This window comes from Diplotaxodon limnothrissa, linkage group LG15 (genome assembly GCF_057381915.1).
Source record: "Diplotaxodon limnothrissa isolate DT_005_m linkage group LG15, D_limnothrissa_male_GT1.1, whole genome shotgun sequence".
NCBI lineage: Eukaryota > Metazoa > Chordata > Actinopteri > Cichliformes > Cichlidae > Diplotaxodon > Diplotaxodon limnothrissa.
In genome coordinates, this window is record NC_140610.1 from 44,815,877 (window position 1) to 44,835,153 (window position 19,277).

The 19,277-nt window shown below is 39.3% G+C and overlaps 1 protein-coding gene across 1 annotated transcript; it reads left to right on the plus strand.

Annotated features, from left to right (window-relative positions):
• Positions 1 to 5,128: 5,128 nt before the first annotated feature.
• LOC146618131 (uncharacterized) lies at positions 5,129 to 6,714 on the plus strand. The gene is made up of 2 exons (XM_085371965.1): positions 5,129 to 5,171; positions 5,939 to 6,714. The coding sequence occupies exons 1-2, from the start codon at positions 5,129 to 5,131 to the stop codon at positions 6,712 to 6,714; spliced, it is 819 nt and encodes a 272-aa protein (XP_085228091.1).
• Positions 6,715 to 19,277: the final 12,563 nt, after the last annotated feature.

Genomic DNA, 19,277 nt, shown 5'->3' on the forward strand with positions numbered 1-19,277 from the left:
GAAGCACGTGCGGTAAAGATATATATCGCGAAATATTCTTTTCTTCTGTATAACATATTTTCCACACTATATGACACACTTAATTAATTTTCTCAAAAATCGAAAGTGTGCCTATGAATTCTGGTTGTGCTTATCTGACCTCGAACCGATTTTGGCGTGCAGAAATCTGTTAAAAAATGTTTTAGTACAACTTTGGTAAGCTGCACTGCTTGATGGATTGTCAGAGCATTACGGCTGCCGTAGTGAGGAGCTTCACGGAGTAATCTGGGTCCAAAACTCCGTGGGCTTCAGCTCCCAAAGTCAAACGAACACTGAGAGTTAAAAACGGTCTAAATTCTTTCATCTTTAATAAAAATATCAACCTTTCTGCTTTACCAGGTGTAACAATTAAGTTTAACATCCATGCATCAATGAAAACAGAATTTATTAAATTTAACGGAGTTACAAGTTAACAGGAAGTTAGCTTGCTAGTTTCCACCTAAACATTTCATACCATGTTCTGACTGAGAGATTTTTTAAACTAATTAAAACGTACAGCTCTGCTACCACTTCCAACATAAATGAAGACAGAAAACTAAACAGCAGTGGCGTTTGCAGGGTTACTGAAGTTGGACTACCTGGTATATAATGTTGTGCTACGTGATTGCTAGCGACACAGCTTTGTTAGCATAACATTAGCACAGTGAAGCTGGAGGATGAACGCCAGCTTCACTTTTTTCCACTTGATAAAAGTTAACCATACCTCAAACACATGTACCCCTACCTTAAACAAAAGCGCTGCTTTGCACCCCAGTACCAATTATGCAACACACCTACTCCCTCATGCAACACACATGGTCCTGCATGCTACACTCTATTTCATACATAAGACACTTCGCTCACAAAATGAAATCTCAGGGTGCCATTCGGAAAACACATGTATCCAAAATACAAAACACATCGGGTAATTGCAACCACTCAAATACACACCTGAAGGCACCTACTTGCAAAACCGAACACCAATTAGCCAACTACAAAAAGCCCTCAGCGTAGCCATTCCAAGAACTTTGCAAGCATGGATGGAGGGAGAGCAAGAGGATATTTACCCCGGTGCCTAGCGGGAGAGGACATTGCTTGCGATGTTGATGAGGTCCTGTGGCCAGACCCCAACAGACGGCGGGATCCATGAGCCCACTTATGCACAATTGTCATGGTTTTTTGTGTTTACAGTATAGTGTTTTTTCTATTGCAGTACTATTGTGTTGTTGTTTTATTTGCTGTACCTGTATTCATGGTACTGCAATGTACAGTATTGAGTAGGTCTATTTGCGTTTATGGTTGTTTGGAAATGTGTCTCCTGTAAATGTGCCTTCTGAATAAACAATGGGAATCAAGGACTGCAGTGTTTTATGTACAGCAGACTAGTGTGTTCCCCCTGATCTGTGAGTGTTTGCATATGTTGCAGGTATGTGTCATTTTGTCAACAGAGTTACATTTTGACAAAGGAATGTTAGGTTTTGACAGCAGAGTTTAGGTTTTGGGAGTAGAGTTCCAATTTGGCACAGATGTGAATGGTATATTTCCCAGTGTTGTGTCATGTGTACTTGTGTGTACAGTTTTGGCACAGCGAGCGGGGTTTTGCAAAATGTGTTCAAGCAGTGGGCAAAAACTGTAATATAAGTAAAATCACATCAAACATTTACTTAAATATTTCAAGTGTGAAAGTAGAATATTGTTTCTCATGTTTACATCAGATGAGAAACATGAAAAACTTTTGTGCTTTTACTTTTTCATTTATTCAGGTGACACAAAAACAACAAAGAATCCAGCCAGAAAAACTGAAATAAGCACAAAATCAGAAACAACCCCAACAATGAAGAGTCCTTCAAAAGCAGGACTGAAGATTAAGCTGGTTGCATAAATATCTGTTTATTTTAAATTTATTTGAGCTTTTGAAATGATATGCAAATGAAAACTCACTTTAACTTTGTATATAAATACTTTTAAATACAAATCATATCACAGAAATTTGCACATTTATTAATAAAATGCTGTTACATTTTTAAAAGAAAGGAATTTACACAGAACAGAAAACTGCAACCAAATAATTTTAATAATCACATTTTTTGTGTTTGACAGATTTTTTGTTTCTTTGAGGTTCATTGTTGTCTCTGTGGGATTAGCAGCGCTTTTAATAACTGCTGCAACAGTCAATATAAGGACAAGACATAAAGGTACATTTAAGATTGAATGATTTTGAATTTTAAAACAAAACTGAAATTGACTTTCTTCTCTCATTTTAGGGAACAAAACTCAGATGGATGAAACCACAGTAAGTACAAATCTCAATAATCCTAAGGTTGTTATTCTGATCTTGTTATTTGATATTGTCATTGACCCATAACTGTGGATGATGATGTAGAAGTGTCTTTGGATAATGGGATTAAATAAACATGAACCAGCTGTCCCTCTCTGAGGGAGTGTTAACAAAAACAAAACTGCCTTCACAGAGACAGTTTTCATCCAGATATAACTGGACTGTGTCTGTTTTCCAGGGACTGAGTTTAAACCCTGCAGAGACTCAGTCTGCTCCTCAAACCAGCTGGGACTCGGTGTGATCACACACTTCACCCAGAGTTTAGACTACTTGTCAAAGTGTGCTCTGTAAATACAAATGTGTGTGACTCACTGTGAGAGCAGACGAGAGATAAGAAAGTTGGACAATGCAAAAATGTGTTTTAGTGCAACTGCAATTTTGTATTTACAGCTCACTTGTTTCAAAATTCCATTTTTTGAATAAATTGTTTGGATGATTGATGTTTGTTTTTTTTAAATAGCCTCATATTTAAATTTGTTTATTGATCTGAAACTTTCACATGTGAAAAACATACAAAAAAAGGAAATAAGGAAGAAGCCAAAGACTTTTTCACTCCACTGTAAATCAAGTAGTTGTAATCTTGAAGGAAGATTTCATGAATGCTGTTTCAGGGTGAAGAGAGTGTCCGTCATTATCACGAGTTTGAAGCTGGAAATCAAATGGATTATGTTGAAAGTTGTCAGTTTGTCGGCCCCGAAGGAAAAGACTATTTGTGGAGTAAGATGGATAAAGATGGAAATGTGCTAAACAGTGAAAAGAGTGTGTTGGGAAGATGGAACGAGTACTCTGAGGACCTGATGAATGTAAAAAATGAGAGAAAGAGGAGGATGAATGGTCAGTTAAAAGTGTCCAATGTTGGGGAAGTCCTGACGTGAAGGGAGCTTAGGAGCAGTTACAGCAAAGGCAGCATTAATCTGTTTATCAAACATTAGATTAGAGTAAAAAAAAAAACACTCCTAGGTTCCTTGCAAAGGTTTTTATTATTATTATTATGAATTCCTAAAGGGCCAAAGTCACAGCGGTCACAGGGACCAAACACAATCACCTCTGTTTTCTGTTCATTTAGGTTAAGGAAGTTAAAAGCCATCCATGCCATCCTCAACATCCTCCAAACAATCTAGCAAACCCTTCAGACGACTCACAGATTCACGTTTCAGTGGCAGGTAAATCTGTGAGTTGTCTGCATAGCAATGGAATGAGATCCCATGTTTTTCAAAAAATTGAACCCATGGGGAGCATATAAATAGAAAAGAGAACTGGACCAAGATTGGACTCCTTGAGGACCCCACAAGAAAGTGAGGCTTCTGAGGACGATGTTTCCCCCAATCTAACAGAAAAACTTTGGTTGGACAGGTAAGATTTAAACCACTCCAAAGCAGTCCCTTTGATTCTGACACAGTGCTCAAGCCGAGCGATAAGAATCCCATCAAATGCAGCACTGAGGTCTAACAGTATTAAAATGGCAAAATCTCCCAAGTCAGAAAAGTTAAAAGGTCATTAAAAACTTTTACAAGAGCAGTTTCAGTGTTGTGGTAAAACCAGACTGAAATACTTCACTAATGCCATTTTTATCTAGAAAGGTCTGGAGCTGAAGAAGGACAACTTTCTTTAGGAATGTCTGGACTGACAACCAAACATATCAAGCTTCTGTGTTTGAGCCAGAGACTGCACTTGTGGGTGAACAATACAAACATTTTATATTTCTTATATCAGTAATGTAACTTGCAACAAAACGTTCTGGGAAGCTTAAACTTAGTTTCAGAATAATTAAATCTGAGACTTTGTTTTATTGAAAAGGTTAATAAAGTTTGAAATTGTATCAAAAATAAAACAAATTATTAAATAACACCGGCTACAATATTGGTAACATATGTGTGTTGTTCAACAGAACTTTTTCCCAGGCTTTTGTTTATATGCTCAGTCGAAAACCACTTTAACATAATTTTCAGCATAATTACTATTTTTTGTGACTATTCAGTACTTGAGTATAATTTATTGAATTATTTAGTAATAAATATGAAGTAAAAAGTTTTGATCACAAATGGGATTTTTCCAAAACTAAGCTTGCTTAATAGTTCTGAACTGTTACTGTAAAGTTTATAATAAAGTCATAATAACCTGATATTTAGAATCTCCATATATCATTTCCTTTATGCTTATATGTTGTCAAACAATGGCAGTAAGAAACATAGTGTTAAAATAGCTCTATATAGCATTATCTAATCTTGAGAAGAGGTCAAAGGTCAGTTATGGGGTCTTGCTATATGCTATGAGACAAACATAGCACAGTTGTAAGTATCATAGTTTCTAGGCTCTAAGGCTTTGTCAGTTTAATAGTGAGCTTTACAAGATTGATTTTCGTGCTAAAAGCTGGCACAGAACTAAGTTCGCTTATGACCACTAGAGCTGGAAACAACCTCAAGCAATCCTAAGGCTAATCAGCACGGCTAGCATTGTTAAATGTTGTCATTGCTAACATATAGCTGTTTAACAGCATAGTGAGTAGCGAGAACGCTAAGTTATTGTTAGCTTTTAAAAGAAAAATGTTGGCAACCGTAACCATGGCCTGCGGAGGGTATATAAATGCTGCACAAGGTTCCATTCGTCCCTTTACACTTGCTATTGGACTTGTTTTGACCTGCTCCAACCTCAGCCTGTGGAAAGTTAAGTTTTCGGAAAATATTTACTGAAAGCGGATTTGACTTGCTCGCCACAACAAGTACTTCATCTTTGGATTGTTTGTACTTGTTTTTCATACAGCAAAGCCTGAAGATGGCTCGTCGTGGACTCGACAGCCCCCTGGACTTCGCTGCAGGTACTTTTAACATTTCTTCAGTTATTTTAAGAGCTACTAAATGACTGTAATAATTTAATAAGTTCCAGTGTGAATATCAAGTTTTAATGTTATCAAAATATGCTTATTCCAAGATTTTTCCCCGTAAATTGTTTGTATGCTTTAAATTTTCCGGGAGAGGTGTAGAAATTATTAACGACTGGTGTATGAATTTGAAAAAAAAGGTGTTACTTTGATTTGAAGGCTTCAAATTTGACACTTTTTTAATGATTTGGTTAAAAATAGCTTAACGGACTAAAATTTGTAAAATGCCCCAAAATCAGTCTCTGTGGTAACAGCATCTTCAGCATGTCATGACGTCAGAACACACAGGTGTAAACACACCAGATCCCGGTCCCTTCCTAACATCCTGTTCTTCTTGGATCAAAGGCTTTATTGAAATAAACTATAACTTTTCCCCTGCTACAAAACATGATAATAAAAAATAACAAAAATAAATGAATATAAAAAAGAATATGAAAACAGTAATCATAGTACAGTAGTAATAATGGTATCCTTATGTTATGCCACTACTATATCTTATTATATAGCAGTTAATGATGTGAACTTAGTTGACTTAGCTGTTTTTTGCTTGCATGAACAAGTAGAAGTGTCATTCAGTCTGACATAAATGTAGCCTAAAATGCTTTTCTCTCATCGTCTGCTCAAACTAACAGATGTAGCTCTGTTCCTTTAGCACTTGATGTTTATTACATTCTTAATGTTATTTTAAACTTGTTTCCTCACAGGTCGTCTCGACTACGTGGTTGAGCGTCCTGCAGAAGAAGGCCTTCCAGAGGTCATCAGGATCCTGGATGACTCTGATACCGAGCGTGTCAGTGAAGGTGAGTATGGTGAGTATATCCCTCTCCCATCCTCACCCTCTTCTCCTGAAGCACAGGATCCTGATGACAGTGAAGAGGAAGGTGAGTACCCTCCCTACATACCTGAGGACGTCGAAGAGGTGAGTGAAGACACTGACAATTCCTCTGACTGGAACAACTCAGAAGAGTGGGCCGATTGGCCTAGTGACGACTCGGGGTATGACACCATGGATGAGAGAGCTGATTCCCCTCTCATCCAGGAGCTCCCTCCAGAGCCGTTTTGGCACGATTGGCAACATCCTATTGCTCCAGGTGCTGCCCCGTTCGCCATGCCGCCTTTCGGCCAGGCCAACGCCCCACTCTTCCCGGTTGGTGATCCTTTAGCTTCTCCTGCTTCCTCTGCTCCTCCCTCAGCTGCTTCCTCTCCTGCTCCCTTAGCTGCTTCCTCCCCTGCTCCCTCAGCTCCTTCCTCTCCTGCTCCTTCTTCCGCTACTCTCTCAGCTTCTCCTTCAACCTCAGCTCTCACCTCCTCAGCAAAGAGAAGCGGAGACGACACCTGCACTGATGAGGTAAGTGCAAAGAGGTGCAAGGTAAGTGATGACACGTTTTATGGCCCTTCAACATCCTCGGGTTCTGTTGGTGTCAGACGCTTCTGGGAAAGGCCTTTTAACCTTTCACTTGATGACAGCGACTCTGACTAGATTATGTTAGAACTTGTTTTTAAGCTTTAAATGTTTAAGTTGGCCTTTGCAGTGTTTGTAAATGACTAACATTTTTTTCTCAAGCTCTAGCTCACCATGCAGGACAAAGGTAAGTCCGTACTTAATGTCAACACAAATAAGTAGAAAAGGTTTAAAATGATGTCGTGAACTGACTGTAGTCTCTTGTTTTTACATAAGGTATAGCCTGTGGCTCAGGGATCAGAGGTAAGGTAAAAACACATAACAGAAGAAAAGTAAAGTGAACAACTCTGTGATCTGTGAATTCATGCTTTTCTCTTTGTCTTTTTGTCTTCAGGTGCTTTACACTTGTCCTCTCCCAGCATTCAGCACTTCAGACACTCAACGCCCAGGACGGAGCTAACACAGAGAGATACTCCACCCAGAAGACAGCCTTACCCCAACCCGATGAGAAGGATGGATGACCAAATGACAAACTGGAGAGTGGTGCTGTGTTCCAGCTATGTAAGTTATCACCTCACATTGGCTACAAACTGTCTTGAAGACTAAATCCTTCCAATAGCTGGTGTAAATCATCGTCCTACAGTACTGTAGGTTTAAGTTTAGTTATAGTTATTGTGTGTATATGTTGAGTTTAAAATTGCATTTTAACAACATGCTGCAGCTACCAACAATGGAAATGCTGTTTTGTGTTAAAATGACGTCTTTCTCGTGTTATTGCTTTGCAGGGCAGCTGAGAGTGGACAGAGCTGCACAGAGGACCAAAGATCCACTCTCAGCACTTCATACCTGACTGGCCACAGCACCACCCCTCTTCACCCAGGGTGAGGAGGGCCCTGACCCCACCTGCACAGAGGGAGTTGTGAACATGCACTTCTGTGTCGGTGGGTTTAGGAGCCTCCTCACACTCACACGGATGAAGACTGTCACTGGAAGATGTCTCCATTGCATCAGCAGGACGTAAGCATTTGTATAATATTACAGTTTGTGATGTTTTATACATGTTTTTATTGCTTCACTTCAAACTAGGAGATATAAAATAAACCAGTTTTCATAATATTTTCTGTGTATTTAGTTGTTTTCTTAATAAGTTATTTGGAACATCATTGCAACCTGTCAGCTTTTTATTGGGGATTTATAAAGTTGCTGGTGGCTCAAGTGTGTACAGTGGGGTGTTGTTTTTGTCACATGGTAAAAGTGACCTCATAGGGAGCAAAAAGAACAACTGAACAATTTGGGGATTCACAGACTTTGGTAATCATTAAAAGATGAAGAAAAATAGTTTTATGTGATCAGTTTTAAGTAGTGAGCAGCAATTTAATCAAATGCTGGGATGAAATGGGACAAAAGGGTCATGTGACAGCCACATTAGTTCCCTTCCCTCGTTTAACAATGTGTAAGCAGACTGCTTTAACCTGCAATTTACTGCATGTTATTAGGCTGCATGGTACAACCACAGTCTGCTAACCACCTGTGGTGAGCGAAGGTTTTGAGGCATTGTTCGAACTACTGATGAAGCTTTATCAATGCTTGTTAAGTTTCCCAACCACATTTCATCCCGATGGTCCAAGGCTTACATCTTTATGCTCACAAACGTGCTTCTGTAATTAACCAGTAACAAATGTATTACTTTAAGTTACAGTGTGAGGGGCACTGATGAACATAAATTAGATTTAACTTGATTATGTGTTTAGGTCAAGAGACACAGACCTTCATCTGTAAGAGGCTTTTCTTAAATGTCTGATCACGATGTTTGTGTTTGTCTGCAGCATCACTGCAGCAGAGAGGGTATAACACAAGGCCACAGTCACGTGGTATTCTGTCCTGCTATTAAGTGAATAAAATACTGAAACTCTGGCAGTAGACTGGAGCGAGGCAAAGAGTATGTAAAGGGACAATAAGAGGAAATGATGGGAGAAAAAAAAACAAAATATACATGTCTGAGAAACAAAGGAAGAAGAAAAATAAAAAAAAATGGTGGAAAAAAGGATTAGAGCCTAAATTCTAAAGCTGCAGCTTTGCATGCTGGCAGCTCCAAGATCTCACTGACATGTAATCATAGACTGAATAAACATAGGCCAGTGTGATGTCATTGATTTGTAGACTTTAATTTGTAACAAAGGGCAACCTCTGGGTACACACGACACAACACTGGGAAATATACCATTCACATCTGTGCCAAATTGAAACTCTCAAAACCTAAACTCTGCTGTCAAAACCTAACATTCCTTTGTCAAAATGTAACTGTTGACAAAATGACACATACTTGCATCATATGCAAACACTTACAGATCAGTTGGAGCACACTATTCTACTTTATATAAAACACTGCAGTCTTTCATTGTTTATTCAGAAGGCATATTTTCAGGAGACACATTTTCAAACAACCAAAACAACAAATAGGCCTACTCAGTATTGTACATTGCAGTACCATGAGAATGGGTGAATGACTGAATGTAGTGTAAAGCACTTTGGGGTCTTTAGGGACTGAGTAAAGCGCTATACAAATGCAGGCCATTTACCATGAATTCAGAGAAAGCAAAAAAACCCCAAAAAACACCATAATACAGTAATAGAAAAAACACCATACTGTAAACACAAAAAATCATGACAATTGTGCATACGTGGGCTCATGGATCCCGCCGTCTGTTGGCGTCTGGCCACAGGACCTCATCGACATCGCAAGCAATGTCTTCTCTCGCTAGGCACCGGGGAAAATATCCTCTTGCATGTCGAAACCATCCATGGATTGCTGTCACCTGAATGTCGCCGCAGGCCTGTTCCATTGCCTGCAGAAGAGGCATGCGGGCATGTGGTTGGCGGTCATATACACGCCATCTCCAAGCCGAAAAAAATTCCTGTATAGGGTTTAAAAATGGTGAGTAAGGGGCAAGTATACCACTTCAAGTTGGTTGTGGTTGGAGAACCAGGCCTGGACCAGAGCAGCCTGATGGAAACAAACCTGGGCTGATCTGGTCTGTTCTGTACAACTATGTTATGGAGAGCATCTAGAAATGTGAGTATATGTTGGCTGTTGTATGGACCTAGTTTTGCATGATGATGCAGAAGCCCTCGAAGGCTTATGGCGGCACACAATGTGACATTTCCCCTGCGCTGCCCTGGGACGTGCACAATTGCTTTTGACCAATGACATTACGACCCCGTCGTCTTGTTTTGCACAGGTCGAATCCAGCTTCATCAATGAAAATGAATTCATGAGGCTGTGCAACTCCATCCATGGCCAAGAGAACATATTACTGTACTACAGTGCTACACATACAGAACCCCATCACACAGGTACCTGTGTAGCTCTCAGAATGGATCCATGTGGTACTGATATGGTACATATTCAGCTGCTACTGGATTTCACCAATACTGTATTGTACATGTAAAGGACAGTTACACTTACCCGTACATATTCAGCTCAAAGTCCTTTGACCCTGTCACTGTTCCTCTCAAATGGGACTCTGTAGAGCTGCTTCATGGTGATGCTGTGTTTACCCAAGATGCGTCTGATGGTGGTGATGCTCACATGGTTTATGCTGTTGAACACTTGCCTGTCTGCAAGTATTTGCTTTCGTAGCTGGTGGAGACGGATGGCATTGTCTGCCCTCACTAGGTCCACAACGGCAAGTTCCTGCTGTTGTGTGAACAGGCGTTGGCGTCCTCCCCCAGAAGGTCTTCGAGTCAGTCTAGAGAAATACAACCACATATTGTCATCGCTTTGCTTATTTTTCTTACAGTACTTTACTGTATGTACTGTGTCATCCACTGTACTTCAATATAAGTAATCATGCTATGTTTCACAGAAACTACCACTTTGGCTGCAAAAGGAGCCTTAGCACCCTGCAATACCCTGTACACTTGATATGGTAATGGTATATACTGTAGAACAGTGCTATAAAAACCATCTGAGTGGAGTAGAAGGTAGAGAGGTGAAGACAGACCTGTTTTCTAGTCGGAATGTTCTTATTACAGATGCCACTGTGAAGCAGCTTAGATGTGGGTGGACTCTCTGCCCAGCTTCCCTCATAGTCAGGCCATGGTTGATGACATGGTCCACCAAAGTTGCTCTTATATCATCAGAAATATGGGTCCGTGCATGGCCTCTTCGACTTCGACATCGACCTCCTCCTCATTACGTGAGTAATTTCCCAGTAGCTCACCATATTTGGGATCTTCTAACATCCACACTTCATGTTTAAACGGTGGTGCGGAGGCGGTGTACCGTCGCAGGCCGGATGTAGCATTCAGCGCGGTGTGCCTTTTTTTCAGTTGCTAAGCAACAGATTTGTCCCGCCCCTTTCGTTATGACGGGGCGGGCCAGTCCTTTGACTGGTGACGTTACAAAGAAACGTCAGGTGACGTTACAAAGAAACCTTAAACCGACCTTATATATAGACCTGGCTGTTCAGTTGAAACGCATTCACACAGCGGGACAGCAGCGCTTTAAACGTTCAAACACGGAGTTTAACACAAAACAACATTTTAGACATAAAAAACAAAAAAGTGAAATGGCAAGCTCGAACTGTAACACAATGACAAATGATGAAACAGTTCAGACCAATGGGGATAATTCTACAGTACATGCTTTGGTATCCCTCTTGAATAACTTGTTCAGTAGTTTTTCGATCAAGCAGTGGGGAGAGCTTATCTCAGGCTATCCGGATTGCTTCACCGCTAAGCGGCTTGTAGGTTTTGTAGAGGACGTAATGGACCTGTGTGCACAGTCAGTAGCAGTATCACCACTGAGGTCTTCCCAGAACTCCCCTGTACATGAAAACTGTTCTGTCCACACCACTACTGGCAAAACGGTTTTGTCACGTGTGAAATTTTTGGACGATTCTGCTGAGCAGGAGTTTGATACAGCACAGAATATAGATGCTAACAGCCAAGAAACAGCTAACACAGAAGAAAGCTGTCAAAATGCTGACCAACACAGTGCTGCAAAACCAGAAAACAATCCAATTCCAGATCCCCAGCAGCAGAAATCCTGTGTTGAACATGAAGCCAGCATCCCACCGTTAACAAACGTAAGTCAAACGGAGTCATATAAAAAGATACAGCATCACAGATCTTCTGTAGACTGTGAGCCACCTGAAAAAACCTTAGACTTTGAAAGATGGTTAGAGACATTAATTCAGGCTGTGCTTTCAAAGCTTGGTAAACTTTTAAAGTGCCCTCATTCTCACCAAAAACGTTTGTTGGATCTACTCTTGGACAAATTCAAGGGGATGGATTTGCATTTAGACCGAAAAGTGCAGAATTATTTTGACTGCATTGCTAATGCGATTTTCACTGATATTTGTGACAAATTACATAAATTGTCACTAATATCATTGGAAATGAGGAGGAGTGGGGAGGAGGATTCAATGAATTTAATGGAACAACCAATATTTAATATCATAACTACTTCAGTATTCCAAGAACACCTGTTGGCAGTAACAGTTACTGATAGACTGGAATCATATGAAAAGAAAGAAAGATGCAGACTTTCAGTGGAAATCTTTGTGGAAGGACTGATTTCCCAGGTTGCAAAAAAATCAGGCACAGTCTTCAGCATTGAAAGTGCTGAAGCTATCTCCAACCAGCTTACCATGAAAATCTGGACTGAAATCAGGGCCGGATACGACAAAATCCCACCAGAGAAGTTCAAGAAACTCAGCGAGAGGGTTTTCAAATCCCTCTGTAAAAGATGGAAGCATGCAGCGGTTATGGTGACATTCTGGCAATTAAACTTCCAAGATCTTGATGAAGATATTGTTAAAACTTTCAAAAGAAAGATATTCACAGAACCAAGTTGCATATCTAAGTGCTTCTCATCGGTGCGGGCATTTTTTGGGAGGTGTAAGGGAAGAAACAAAGTTTCCACTTTATAGTGACATCGTGATATCAACAGCAAAATATTTTCTAAAACTCACTGGACACTTTAAATGAGCTAGTTTTACATTTAGATCAGATCAAGTCATTTTTGAAATCCCCAGGAATGGTCGCGGCAGATGGCCACCCCGCCCTGAGCCTGGTTCTGTCGAAGGTTTCTTCCTCTTAAAAGGGAGTTTTTCCTTCCCACTGTCGCCTCGTGCTTGCTCAGAGGGGTTTGTTCTTTTGGGGTTTTCTTTTTAATACTGTAAGTTGTTACCTTACAGTGTGAAGCACCTTGAAAACACCATTGTTTCCTTTGGTGCAGACAGATTGCCAACACGTCTGTTCACAATAGAGGACTGTACTTACATGGTTGCAAACTGGTTGTTATCTTGCTTATATGAAAACATTGCTTTGGAGCAATGAAACTCAAACACATTCATTTTTAAAATGCCTCAAAATGAAATTTTGAAATATTTGGCTTTATTGAGAGCAGGCATGTGCCCTCTCCAGCTCAGTCTCATATGACTGAGCTGGAGAGGGCACTACTGCAGGGAACAAAGACACACCGACACATCTGTATCCGAGCTGGGACTGAGGACACTCACCAGCCACTTTATTAGGTACATGTGTTCAAAAGCTTGTGGCAGTAATTTAGTGCATTTAGTCAAATAAAGACATTAGAGTGGCCTGCAGGTGTATATTTTTGTAATGTTTCTGTCTTATGCCTGAAATATGCTTCAACGGGAAATATACGCTGTAACTGGAAACAACAGCGTGGAATAGTGATGTGCGGATCGATCCTGAAATATCGATTCCTCCGATACCAGTCATTTATGTTCTAGAATCGATTCTCACATTAAAATATCGATATTTTTTAGTAATTTAGGGTAAATTTGTAGTTTATCATTAACAGCAACACAGTGGAGAGAAACTATAACATTCGGATTGTCTACATTCAAAGGAACTACTTCCTCTTCCGCCTTTCATAGTCATGTGCAAAATACGGCTGTATAAATGTCACAACAATGGCTGAGCGTAATTGTGCGAACGTATTTTTCCTCCACAAACAGCTGAGACGTGGTTTGCGATACATGTGGCAAAAAAGTGCTCCAACATTGAGGTGTTGTGGCTATACTTTCCCAACCGTGAGACCTCAGAATTAGGGAGACATTCAAAAGGGCTGTTGGGGGGGGGCGGGGGTGATAAATACATTTTACAATGTTTATTTATTGGATAAAATACCTTAAATGTCACCGTTATTATTAGCCGGCCCGGAAACAGCGGGGGTGTCGAAATTCAGAGTCTGCTTCCACCTGAGGACCCGCCCTTCACGGTCTAAAGAAAGCCGGGTAGTACGTCATGAGTTCCCTCGGTGGAGTGGAACTGCCGTCTGCTCCTTGCTATCTAAAATATAACCGGGCGCTGGCGTAAACTCTCGACCGTCTCACACTTTCTTTAATTAGTTTTCTGTTTGACGTTTATTCAGCTGTGTGAAAACCCCGTTGGAACCCTCCCGAGGTATTAATAAAGTTAAATTTAATTTAATCGAATCTAATAACTTTAATCTCAGCCAAACCGATTTACTCACGAACAAATAAAACACTGAAAAAGCCAAACAATAACATTTTTAAGTTATCAAAGTGACTTATATATCATGTTTAACCCGAGTAGCGAAAGGCAGCGGGGGTTTGAAAACGATGTGTCGATCGGCTCAGATATTTGAAGTTTACACAGCTACATTCTCACCTGAAAACATGTTAAAAGTTGTTTGTTTTTTTGCGACCCAGAAAGAGAAATAAGAGTAATATTAAAACTAAGTAGCTGCCGCCATTGTTGGAAACTGGAATTGGCTGCAATATGGTTTTTCAATTTTGTTGTCCAGGTGGAAATTCGGGAGAATGGTGGCTCCGGGATTCTCCCGGAAAAATCGGGAGGGTTGGCATGTATGGTTGTGGCAACATCACTAACCTTGTCAAACACCTCAGAGTAAATCATATCACAGAATATGAGGAGTGTATGTTAAGACGAACTGAAGAGGATGAGAGGGACAGGTGCTGCTAGGGCGAGACAGACGTCTCTCATGGAGTCCTTTAGTGCTGCAGGCAGGCAAGGTGTTCAAATAGCGCACAACTTCAGTTTTTTTTATTTCTATATGATGAACTCTGCATTATTAAGTGATAAGAACAAGTAATCTGATGTCCTGTAAATTATTATGACACTATAATTTGAGATACAATAAATAAAATACGTTTTTGTATAAAGTATCGGTATCGGATCAGTATTGTCGATACCACCCTGAATATTACTTGGTATCGGATCGGAAAGGAAATCAGTGGTATCGCACATCACTAGCGTGGAATGGACCGGTTTAGTGTTAAGAGGTGTTACATCTGAAGTTAGAACGTAAATTTCCTGCAGAAATCTAAATCAAGCTTCAGAGGTACTGTTCCAAAAATATAGGGAGGGACGTTACCCACCAGATGTAAAAACAAACACTGTCTGCATGCACATGCCTGCTCTCAATGAGCCTAATCGTGGCTTAGAAAAAACAACGAGGAGCCGACTTCGATAAATGCCGGGGACGGAGAGCGATACCACTCGCTTCACAAATTCAGACCATCTGTGTAGAAGAATTTTAGAAACGTCTCATTAATATTGTCAGGATTTGACTTTCCAAGCACAGAAACATGTTTTTGATAGACTTTAAAATGACTGAATTTATACAATGAGCAGTATTCATATACAACTTTGTGACAAAGGATTTGCTCATTTTAAGCTAACACACATTTTAGTTCTATATTAGTGAACACATCACCGATGCGCTACGTGCCCTTTTTTTCTTGCATTAACATGATAAGCTGTGCAAAACCCCATTCTTCCAGCTTAAAACTGAAAATACTTTGTTGTACAAATCTTAAGGATAAGATAAGAAGAACTTTATTTATCCCGAGGGAAATTCTTTAGTCATACACATGCTCAATGCAGCAAGAGAGACAGAGGAACAGAGGAATAAGATATACCATATATACAATAAGAATACTACTATTACAGTAATATACAGTAGGATAGTGCAAAATACAATATCAAATAACTCTAATGAAGTTAGTTCAGTCAAATGAAAACAAGCAAAGCAGTGCAAGGACTCACCATTCCTCCTCATTTACGCTGATTGGAAAAGTAACAAAAGCAAAATTAAGAGGAAGCCATAAAATGGGAACTGAAGTATTAATGCAGAAATTGAAGAAACAAGATGACCAAAAACGACTGTTTAAATTCAAATCACAAGACGAATAAAGCAAAATATAAAAACGCAAAACAGGAGCAGAGGTCATCGCTATGCGATTGCATTTGTCCCTAAACACCAGAATCCCTCACGTTAACTTTTATCAAGTGGAAAAAAGTGAAGCTGGCGTTCATCCTCCAGCTTCACTGTGCTAATGTTATGCTAACAAAGCTGTGTCGCTAGCAATCACGTAGCACAACATTATATACCAGGTAGTCCAACTTCAGTAACCCTGCAAACGCCACTGCTGTTTAGTTTTCTGTCTTCATTTATGTTGGAAGTGGTAGCAGAGCTGTACGTTTTAATTAGTTTAAAAAATCTCTCAGTCAGAACATGGTATGAAATGTTTAGGTGGAAACTAGCAAGCTAACTTCCTGTTAACTTGTAACTCCGTTAAATTCAATAAATTCTGTTTTCATTGATGCATGGATGTTAAACTTAATTGTTACACCTGGTAAAGCAGCAAGGTTGATGATTTCATTAAAGATGAAAGAATTTAGACCGTTTTTAACTCTCAGTGTTCGTTTGACTTTGGGAGCTGAAGCCCACGGAGTTTTGGACCCAGATTACTCCGTGAAGCTCCTCACTACGGCAGCCGTAATGCTCTGACAATCCATCAAGCAGTGCAGCTTACCAAAGTTGTACTAAAACATTTTTTAACAGATTTCTGCACGCCAAAATCGGTTCGAGGTCAGATAAGCACAACCAGAATTCATAGGCACACTTTCGATTTTTGAGAAAATTAATTAAGTGTGTCATATAGTGTGGAAAATATGTTATACAGAAGAAAAGAATATTTCGCGATATATATCTTTACCGCACGTGCTTCAAATTATACCGCGATATGGATTTTAGGCCATATCGCCCAGCCCTAATGTGACGCCCGACTTTACTCTCAACTTACTGTTTCTTTGCTTCCTCAAACTTCTGGATGAGCTTCCTCAGAACGCCATTTTTAGAAACCCTGGCAGTGAGAGGCCGGTGCTCCGACAGTTATGACATCATATGTCTGTTCTGGAAAGACAAACAAGGATGTTTTAGAGGCACAAAAAGAAGTATGTGCGATCACAAGACGATTTTTTAAAAATCATATGTATTTGTGTCTAAACCAAAACCCATTTCCCCTGTCCAAATCACGTTTTATGTTTTTAAACCCACTTTGCACATAGAGGCATGTTTTGAAAAATTATTCTTACAAAGGGGGAATGAAACAACTACACTTAAAATAAAGATGGTATTAGTTTATTTTGTTCCAACCTGTAATTTATTGTAGTTTACTTTTATTTGTTTGCTTTTGGTTTTTTAAAGGTTTGAGGTGTAAAAGAAACTGCAGTGGAGTTTGAAAACAATAAATGGCTGTGTGTGGTTTGAGGATGTGTTTGTGCCGGGGGGCTGCGAAGATTTTCTTGTAAAACAAACAGGGGTCTAACAAAAAAAAAAAAAAAGGTTTGGGAACCACTGGTTTAATGTAACATCCTTTTATTTATCCTCCCTGTCCTATATATCCAGGTTCAAGGTCATGGGTTTGGTCAATCTAAGGAGAAACTTTTGCCTTTTGCCAGCCACTGCTTCCAGCTCATCTGGGGGAAAACTGAATTATTTCCAAGCCAACTGTGAAATGTAATCTCTCCACCGAGCCCTCAGTTTGCCCTGGGGCCTCCTACCTCCAGGACATGCCTAAAACACCTCATGCAGGTGGTGTCCAGTAGTGATGGGATTTCCGGCTCTTTTTTGAGAACCGGCTCTCTCGGTTCAACTCACTAAAAAGAGCCGGCTCTTTTGGCTCCGAACCGGCTCTTCAGGTTGTTTTGTTGCTTTAATTAATTTGTTATTAACAATAATATAAAATTATGCACAAAAGGAATTACTAATGTAAAAAAAAAAAAAGGTTTTATTTATAAATGTTTATATATAAATATATGCGGTGGCCCCTAGAGACAAAACACGTACAAACTCTTCCAAAACAGAGCTACCTAGATCACTTAAATTACACAATTGAAAGCATGAAAGCATATGTGTATTGTTTGTGTATTTATACACAAGAATTCGTATATAGTCAAATAAATAAAAAATTAAAAAAATTTTCATTTACCTGTTATTACCACACACCAAATACGGTCGTTGGTACTTGCTGGCTTGTGTAGCCACTAGGTAACAAAAGTTCAACACTGCTCCCAGCATCCTGGAGCACTTCTGTTGTCTTTTGTACGTGTTTTGAGTTTTTATGTGTTTCTGAGTTTTTACGTGTTTTGGAGTTTGTACGTGCTTCGGGGTTTGTACGTGTTTTGGAGTTTGTGCGTGTTTTGGAAATGTACGTGCTTCAGGGTTTGTACGTGTTTTGAGTTTTTATGTCCTTCTGAGTTTTTACGTGTTTTGGAGTTTGTACGTGCTTCAGGGTTTGTACGTGATTTGAAGTTTGTATGTGTCTAGTCATCAAAGAGATGACTGAACTAGAAAAATATAACTGATAAATGCAAAGCAGTGCTAAATATGATGGGACCGTCCAAGTGCACGACCAACGCAGATGTCTGACAATTTTCAACTAACAACTCATATAGATATTGAAAATAAGACATTGATGTATGACAGCAACATAGATCCTGATTGTAATTTCTTTAACAATAAGACAAATGAATGCAATTATTATACAAATGAGCAACTTAAAAAGGAATTCAAGGTAGAACAGGGTATAACAATGGTTCACTTTAATAGTCGAAGCTTATATGCAAACTTTCAATCCATCAAAGACTACATAACACAGTTTGAACAGCCATTCAATGTGATAGCCATATCGGAGACCTGGATAACTCCTGGAAAAGAAGAAGACTTTAAAATAAATGGATATGAATTCCTTCATGTAGACAGGATCAACAAGAAAGGAGGTGGGGTGGCACTTTACATTGATAAAAACCTAAAGTACAAAAGAATGGGAAGAATGACAACTGTTATTGATGGAGTGATGGAATGTTTATCAGTGGAAATAAGTATAGAAAAAAGGAAAAACCTAATTGTCAGTTGTATATATAGAACACCAGGATCTAAGATTGAGATATTTAAGGATAATATGGAGGACTTATTTACAAATATAAATCAGAAAATAATGTTTATTTGTGGGGACTTTAATATTGACTTATTGAATCCAAATCATAATAAGAGTACAGAAGAATTTATTGATTCCATGTACAGCATCGGTTTATTTCCACTGATAACAAGACCGACCAGAATAACATCTCATTGTGCAACTCTATTAGATAATATATTTACAAATATAATAGAAGGAAAGATAAAAAGTGGGCTGTTAATCAATGATATAAGTGACCATTTACCAGTCTTTGCATCTTATAATTGCCATTATAAAGTGAATAACGATGGACATAAGATTATTTACAAAAGAATAAGAACAGAGAAGACCTTAAATTGTCTTAGAAATGAACTT